The sequence below is a fragment of a genome, unplaced genomic scaffold, assembly GCF_019419815.1.
Source record: "Pyrus x bretschneideri cultivar Hongxiangsu unplaced genomic scaffold, Pyrus_bretschneideri_v1 Contig33, whole genome shotgun sequence".
Lineage (NCBI taxonomy): Eukaryota > Viridiplantae > Streptophyta > Magnoliopsida > Rosales > Rosaceae > Pyrus > Pyrus x bretschneideri.
In genome coordinates this window covers 3,606,089-3,615,073 of record NW_025999646.1, presented here as the reverse complement: position 1 = coordinate 3,615,073, position 8,985 = coordinate 3,606,089, and the positions used below count along the sequence as shown (strand labels likewise).

The 8,985-nt window shown below is 36.7% G+C and overlaps 1 protein-coding gene across 1 annotated transcript; it reads left to right on the top strand.

Moving 5' to 3' along the window:
- The first annotated feature begins 3,573 nt into the window (after positions 1-3,573).
- Positions 3,574-7,592, top strand: LOC103933024 (cysteine-rich receptor-like protein kinase 26). Its single transcript, XM_018643934.2, is given in 9 exon segments — positions 3,574-3,744; positions 4,176-5,397; positions 5,498-5,632; positions 5,735-5,862; positions 5,951-6,161; positions 6,285-6,522; positions 6,596-6,713; positions 6,716-6,745; positions 6,838-7,592. Coding segments are annotated over 8 exon segments (1,992 nt in total). The 5' UTR covers positions 3,574-3,744; positions 4,176-4,589; the 3' UTR covers positions 7,162-7,592.
- Positions 7,593-8,985: the final 1,393 nt, after the last annotated feature.

Here is an 8,985-nt window from a genome sequence, read left to right as displayed (position 1 = left end):
GAGGGCGCTAGGGGGGGGGTGGGGGTGTTTGGGTTTGGAACGGGGGACGGATGAGGATGATGGGAAGAGGGGATGGGTTTCGCCAGGGGGGATGCGATCTGGGTTTGTTAAGATAGTTCTGTATAATTTACCCTATTTCCTTTTTCTTTGTGGTTGGCCTACAACAAAAATTCCGCATAAATTAGGCATTCGGCCTAATTTCCCTTCAAGGGTTTGAGTATTATTTCCAATAGGTGCCAAAACATAAATTCCACATATAATGACAACAAGTTGAGAGGTACCCCTTAGAAAAAAGTCCAAGGAAAACTAATAAAAATGACCTGAAAATTTTGAGTTTTAATGATAATGACAAAATAAAGGGTAAAGTGAATAGTACCAGGATTAACTTTTTAATGTAAAATTATAGTTTTTCGTTCAAGTGAACAATACCAGGAACTTTTCGTTAAAGTTTTCAAAGTCCAATGACATCAATAAGCTTATAAAGTCACATATACACTTAAAAGACAAAGACTCTATTTTTCTGGGTAAACATAAAGACTCTTTCTTTGTTCATATGGGATTTGGTCTATTTGTGACCAACACTATTTTGGTGAAGTGACTTTAATTTATTGTGGCATTGTGAGTCATTTTATATATGAAGTCTTTGTAAACATCTTAATTGTATATATATAAAAAAATTTGGAACACTCTTTGCTATATTGGTCAAAGGAAAAAACCTGCAAATCAAATTAAGGGTCAGGAACCATTTGGGACGATAGTGGATTTTGAGTTAGATCTGGCGATCGTGTCGTGTGTGTCGTGTTCGTATTGTTTTTGTGACATATCTTAATAGTTGTAACAATGGTCCCTGAACTTTAATCAAATTGGAGCAATGGTCACTCCACTAAAAATTTATTACCATTAGTCCCTTAATTCATTAAAATGTGTAGCTATGGTCATTTTCGTCAACTTTATTAGAATTTTGTCAAAATAAGTTATGTTGGAATGAACATTGCTACAATTGGAGTCCCTCAACTCATCAAAACATGTAGCGATGGTCTCTTTCGTCAACTTCATCAAAATTTTGTCAAAATGAGTTATGCTGGAATGACCATTACTACAATTGTGTTAAAGTTGAGGGACCATTGATTCAATTGGATTAAAGTTAAGGGATCATTTTTCCAGTTGGATTAAAGTTGAGAGACCAATGATTATGAATTTTTAGTTGAGGGATAGCTGCACATTCTGATAAGTTGAGGGATCAATGGTAATTGATTTTTAATTGAAGAATCATTGCTCCAATTAAGTTAAAATTAAGAGACCATTGCTACAATTTACTCTTAATTTATTGTGGTATCGTGAGACATTGTATTTATCAAAGCTTTTATAAACATCTTAAGTTTGTTATAAAATAATTAAAAAAAATAAAAAAAAGAAAAGAAAAAAGTACAAAGGTCTTGCCGCGTCTTCCACAAACACCGAAAAAGCCTGCAAATCAAATTAAGGGCAGGAATCCATCTGGGACCATGGTGGACGACTTTGAGTCAAATACGTGTGCGTCAAGAAAAGGGACGGAGAGAGGCATTGTCGTAAATAAAAAAATGGGTTAATTACAAAAAACTACCTCAAGTATGGGTCAAATGACACTTTTATACCTCATCTTTTAAAATTGACAATGTCATACCTCATCTTACGAATTTGTGTCAATGTTATACCTTCCGTTAGTTTGGCCGTTTATTCTCAGTTAAATGCTGACGTGGCTTGATCTGGGACCCATTTTTATTAAAAAATTAATAAAAAAAATTATTAAAAACAAAAAAAATCATTTAATATTATTTAAATATTAAAATAAAAAAAATTTATTTAAAAAAAAAAAAAAAAAAAAAAAAAAAACCAACGTCAATCTCCCTTCCCTCCCCCTCTCTCCCTTCTCCCCATCTTCATCTTCCCCTTTCTGCAACTACAACCCAGAAAAACAGAAGAGAAAAAAAAAAAAAAAATCAATTTGTTTTCCTTGCTCCTCAACCCCTCTTCTCCCACACCTACGCACCCAATCTTCGCACCCCAACCTCGCACCCACTATCTACAACCCCTAAAAAAAAAAAAAAAAAAAACCCAGAAAAAAAAAACCCATTCTCCTGGGCGAGGAGAAAATGGGCGGCGGGGGTCCGTGGGGGGGAGAGGGGGGGTGGTGGGGGAATGGGTGTGGAGAGGAGATGGTGGGTGTGAGGGGGGGAACTGGGTTGCTGCTGTTTTTTTTTTTTTTTTTTTTTTTTCCTCTTCTTCTTCTTCTGCAGGTTACGAACTGGGGACTTTTTTTTTTTTTTTTTTCCTTCTCTCTTCTTCTTCTTCTGCAGGGGGACGAACTAGGGTTTTTTTTTTTTTTTTCCTCTTCTTCTTCTTCTGCAGGTTACGAACTGGGGACTTTTTTTTTTTTTTTTTCCTTCTCTCTTCTTCTTCTTCTGCAGGGGGACGAACTGGGGTTTTTTTTCCCTCTTCTTCTTCTTCTTCTTCTTCTGCAGGGGACCGAACTGGGCTTTTTTTTTTTTTTTTTTTTTTTTTCTTCTCTCTTCTTCTGCTTCCCTCTTCTTCTTCTTCTTCTTCTGCGGGTTAGGTTGGGTGGGAGTGGACGGGTTTGCTGCTGTTTTTTTTTTTTTTTTTTTTTTTTTTTTTCTCTTCTTCTTCTTCTTCTTTCTCCTTCTTCTTTTCTGGGTTGCTGGGTTGCAGGAAGATGATGGGAAAGAGAGAGGGGGAGATGCACGGAGAGGGAAGATAATGGATGTTTGTTTTTTATTTTTTTATGTACTTTTTTTTATTATTTTATTATTTAAATAATATTAAATGATTTTTTTTTGTTTTTAATAATTTTTTTATTAATTTTTTAATAAAAATGGGTCCCAGATCAAGCCACGTCAGCATTTAACTGAGAAATAAACGGCCAAGCTAACGGAAGGTATAACATTGACACAAATTCATAAGATGAGGTATGACATTGTCAATTTTAAAAGATGAGGTATGAAAGTGTCATTTGACCCATACTTGAGGTAGTTTTTTGTACTTAACCCTAAAAAAATCGAAGGGTAAGAGCCCATTCTAAAAAAGCAATGGCATGACTGTAAATAGAAAGAAATTCCGACCCAAATACTGTTCATTTGAACAGTGCAATAAGCCAATTCGGACTTTGAAGTAGAAAGTTGTCCAGATCGTAATAGCTGTTGAGCCTTAATTATTAACGGGTAAATTACATTTTCATTATTCAAGTTTGGAGTATATTTCAATTTCTGATAATATTTTTAAAATATTTCATTTTCATATATTAAGTACTATTTTATTTCAAAATAATACTTCCGTTACATCTTTCATCCATTGACCTCCAGAAAAAAAAAAAAAAAAAAAAAAAGCGAAATCCAACATCAAATCAGCCCAATACAATGAGTTTCCAATTTTACCCTTGACGACAAGTTTTTGCCCATTTAATCATCTCTCTTTCTCAATCTCTCTATTATCACCTCTATTATCACCTCTATTATCGTTTATATTTTCATTTCAATTTCAATTCCACTATTTTTGCAATCGAATCAATCGAATATATCTCTCTCAACCTCTCCACCGAATCTTTGTTTTCGTACCGTGCGACAATTTGAGCCTTCAGGGGCCTAAGCAAATAACACGAAGTAGCTTCCTCCATTGCAGAAGATAAGTGAGTAGCCATGGGCAAGCTGGCCAAGTTGAATTCCAAGTCCAACAAAAGGAAAACCTCCAAGAGTATGCTCTCTTTTATTTTTGTCTTTATTATTAAAGTTAAAGTCATTTTTATTAAATAAAGTTATTACGTTGTTTTTGGTTAAAAAAAAGTTTGGAGAATCTCTTTTCATTAAAACTCTTTTTTTATTTTTTATTATACACTTACCACAAATTTGTATCATCTCTCTAATAGAGGTATGACCTACCAACACATATGAGTCTCATCTCTAAAAATATGATATGAGACTTACATGTGTTAGTAGCCTCTATCTTTATTAAAGAGACGATACAAATGTAATATGAAAAATATGATAAGTATAGCATTACTCTTTTATTGCACGTCCTTAATTCATTTATTAGTTTTTGTTTATCCATAAATTCACTATCATTTCCGTCTTTTCATTATTTTTATGGAATGTAAGTTTAACCAACCAAGAAATGAACATGGACAGCGAAGGAGATATTATCAATTTGGAATTGGCCAATATTGTACGACAAGCACAAAAACAAATGATCAATACTGTACGACAAGCACAAAAACAAAATCATCATCAGAGGCAATAATGGAGTTAATGTCAAGGTGGTCCCTACATTCTTTGTAGTTTTCCCAATTCAAAATTCTAAACTGGGGTAGGTCGATGTGGGTTTGATCAGCTGGTGAGGGCAATATATGCCATCCTTTTATGCTCGAGTTTGAATCATCTTCTCCTGACTTAGAATAGGATATAGGAATACCACCCGAGTGGCTTGATGGTTAGCGAAGCAGTTGCATCGTGCTAGTTGGTGGTCTATTAAACCAAGAATTGGAGACAAGTTGATTACTATAACAATATTATGAAGTACTACATTTAACTGTAACAACGGAAATGGATTCCTCAAGATTGCTAATTCTCTTCATTGTTCCCGTTCTCTTGGGCCTTCTTGCACCCGCCGGAGCCCAAGTTAATGACGCTACATGCACTTATACAGCTGACTTCTGCTGGAGATGTTCCAACATTGGCACCTACGAAGACGGTGGCACCTACCAAAAAAACCTCAACACCCTCCTCTCCTCTTTCTCTTCCAACAATCAAACCAATTCCGGCTTTTACAATTCATCAATGGGGCAAGACCCCGACAAAGTGAACGCAATTGCATTGTGCAGAGGAGATGTGTCCCTCAACAACTGTCACACTTGTGTCAATCAGTCTAGTCCCTTTCTCTTCACGAATTGTTCGAATGAAGATGAAGCAATCGTATGGGCGGAGCGTTGCATGGTCCGATACTCGAGCAAATTAATATTTGGTATTCAGGAGGATGAGCCTATTAAGTATGTGCCTAGCCTGACTGACGCAATTGATCCCCAGAAATTCGATTTGGTGCTCAATCTCTTTTTGGATACTTTGACTGAGAAAGCTGCTTCAGGGGATTCTCTTAAAAAATATGCAGCCGGACATACGATTATGCAGGAAAGTACGACAAACCAAACAATATATGCACTTGTGCAGTGCACCCCAGATTTGGATAAGCAAAATTGCAGTGATTGCCTTAAAGGGGCTATCTCAAAAATACCAGATTGTTGTGGTGGAAAGCAAGGAGGCAGAGTTCTTAAGCCGAGTTGTAATTTGAGATTCGAGGCAACTCTTTTCTACGAGCCCACTGCCGATTCTCTAGTCACTCTCCCATCTGTAAAAGGCATGGTTAAACTTAATGTCTTATTACAAATTTTTTTTTTTTCTTTGCTTTCTATATGTGACGCTCAATAAAATGAACGCACCCATCTGATGCTAAGCAGGAAAGAAGAGTAAGATATCAAAAGCAGTCATCATCATCATCGCCGTTGTTGGGGTTGTTTTTGTCGCTATGATTCTTATCGGAATATTGATTTCCTTAAGAGTGAGGAGACGATGGAGTAAACAAAAACTTGAAAGTAAGTTCAATTGTGATAATTGTCACATAGTCTGATATATTATGCAATTATCTCAGTAGCGTTTTAGGACATATATGTTATGATTATGCTGTCACTTTTCAGATGATAATTCGATTGACAGTAGTCTGGTGGAGTCGTTGCAATATGACTTTGAAACTATAAAATCAGCAACTGATGACTTCTCTGATGCAAATAAGCTTGGACAAGGTGGATTCGGAGCTGTCTACAAGGTAACAAAACACTATATTAAAAGAAAAACGATTTACTGAAAAATTGTTTTACCCAACTAACTTTTTATTTTTTCTTTATAAATTTCAGGGTAGGCTACCAAATGGAAGAAATATAGCCGTGAAAAGACTCTCTAAAAATTCTGAGCAAGGTGATCGTGAATTTAAAACTGAAGTCACGTTAGTTGCTCAACTGCAACACCGTAATCTGGTAAGGCTGCTAGGTTTTTGCTTGAAAGCAGGAGAAAGAATCCTCATTTACGAATACGTGCCTAACACAAGTCTTAATCACTTCATTTTCGGTACGTTTGCTCTACCTTTTGGCATAATTCATAACATTTCCTCTCAATTTTATATTACTGAAAATTGTATCAACAAAAGAAAAACTTATGAATCATATTTTAATCTACTGCGCTTGTATTTAGATCCAGTCAATCGTGGACATTTGAATTGGGAAACACGTTACAAAATCATAGGAGGGATTTCTCGAGGGCTTCTTTACCTTCATGAAGATTCTCGTCTTCGAATCATTCACCGTGATCTTAAACCTAGCAACATTTTGTTAGATGAAGATATGAATCCTAAAATTGCAGACTTTGGCATGGCTCGATTGTTTACGATGGATCAAACTCAAGGAGATACTAAGACAATTGTGGGGACCTAGTAAGTATCCAAAATTTTTAACTAAGTTAGTATCCTAAATTCATGTTTTAATTTGGTGAATGTAATCATGCAGTGGATATATGGCTCCAGAGTATGCAATTCATGGACGTTTTTCTGTCAAATCGGATGTTTTTAGTTTCGGTGTGTTAGTTCTTGAGATCTTAAGTGGTAGAAGATTACCAGTTTCCGAAGTAGTGAGAATGATGAGGACCTTTTAACCTATGTGAGTAAGAATATAATTTTTAATTTTACACATGATTTAACTCTTAGTATACGAACTTTCTTTCATTAATGTAGTTCTCAACTTTATTATAGGCATGGAGAAACTGGAAGGAGGATACGGTGTCAAATATCATAGATCCTGTGTTAGCGACAGGATTAGGAACCGAAATAATGAGATGCATCCACATCGGTTTACTTTGCGTCCAAGAAAATGTGGCTAGCAGACCAACCATGGCTTCAATTGTTTCGATGCTTAATAGTCATTCTGTCACACTCTCAATACCTTCAAAGCCTGCATATTATTTGCATAATAGTGAAAAAGACACCACGGAAGGAACAAAATCATATGAATCTAAAAATTCTGCGGATGTGTCGATAAATGAGGACTCAAACATTACTGAGCCATATCCTCGTTAGTGGGGCTGATTATAAATGTAGGTTTTCTGGTTTGTTTTTAAGCGCAAGTTTGTTATAAGACAGGTAGTGTTATGTGTACTTAGAACACCGTCACGTGATCTGATCCATGATCCATAGAATCTGTCCAGAGTTACGTGCACAAAAGAACAAATGTTTTTGTCAAATAAGAAAAAGAAAGAAACGACCAACTGCAGCTGAAGTTTAAATTTTCACAGATTGCATTGATCATAGAAAGACATGTGAGAAGCATCCTTGATGGTCTGTTTGCCAGCGAGGGCCTTGATGCCAGGGTTTTTATTCCCTCTCTTTTGAAAGTATTGTTTCGTTGAAAGTTGCAAGCTTTGACTCCCTTTTATTATATGAATTGTATCCTCGCGTGTAATATTTATACATGTTGTGTGTTGGAATAGATATATAATTTCCATAGAAAATTAGATTTTAATTCTTATAATAATGTGATTCAAATTCGCTTTTGAAAAAAAATACCATTAAACTATGGTACTAAGTGGTAAATAGCAAGATGCAACCTTATATTGAGTACTGCATCTGGTGATTATAGTGAACGATTCATATTTTGTCAGCAACTACATTATATATACTAAAACTCAGTTGAGTTTAAGCACTGTTCAACAATAGTAAATGGGTGGAAATGCCCCTGAATTTTTCTGTCCATTACCGTTTTGCTGCCTGCTTCACACAATAAAATACCTGTATTGCCCATGATTGCCACGTGTTGATCATCCTTTGTCCTCCTAGGTTGCATGTCTATGATCGTTGAGTTCTGGCACAAAGAAAGATAAGATAATTAATTAAAAAATTGACAAAAAATTATTTAAAAAAAATGACTTAAATCAGGCCACATGGTTTGACACACCCCGAACAAGGTCAGGGTGTGCTGGCCGTCACGTGGAAGTGACGTAGCCATGTGCACAGTGCGAAAGCTAATAAAGTAGTAACGTAAAGTACGAATAAATAAAAACTAGCATACATAAGGTAGATGTAATAAGAGCTAGCATAAGTGAGACACAAGTTCAGAGCAGAAGGTCTAAAGCAGTCCAAACTAAAATGACGCTACAACAGTACACCCGAAGGTGGCCCTACGCTGGTGATCGTCTGTCAGAAATGTCGGGAAAGCCCTCTGGGAAACCACCGAACCTGCCAGGTAGCTAGAACCTGGAGGGGCGCAAAACAAAAGCGTGAGTGGGCAAAAACAAAGCTTTTCGAAAACCATTTCAAAAACAAGATTCTAACCCCTCGCCGTAAAACCTGTATACTTCCCAGAAAATAAACATATGTACGTATATACAGAAATGCCAATCATGCTCGAGAATATGCCATGTCGGAACCTCAAAATGAAATGCAAGTGCTCAGGTATAAATCACATCAATAACATATAATTTGGCAGCCGGAGTCACCTAACGTGACCTGTACTGCTGCATCTAGAGCTCAGATCTCGATCACAATAACTAAACCTGCCCACGAGTCGGAACCACCTAAAGTGATCTGTACGACAGGCCTGGGTGTAAATACATATAAACGCTCTAGTGCTACGATCACATGAAGGTTGTGCGAATAATCGCGGGTCACCTACGAGTCGGAACCACCTAAGTGGTCTGTACGACAGGATTGTGCACCTAACTTGGATCCAAGCTGAGCGTGTGGTGCGGGAGGTGAACAACACGTGAAGGACTGTGCCCTACTCTGGGCGGGACCGGGGGTGCAGGTTACGAGCTCTCTAAGTATCTCGAATCACCATTTAAAAGTAAACATGAATAACATTTACCTGGCACTTACCTGTGCGTCCACAGCACCAAATATGCCTAT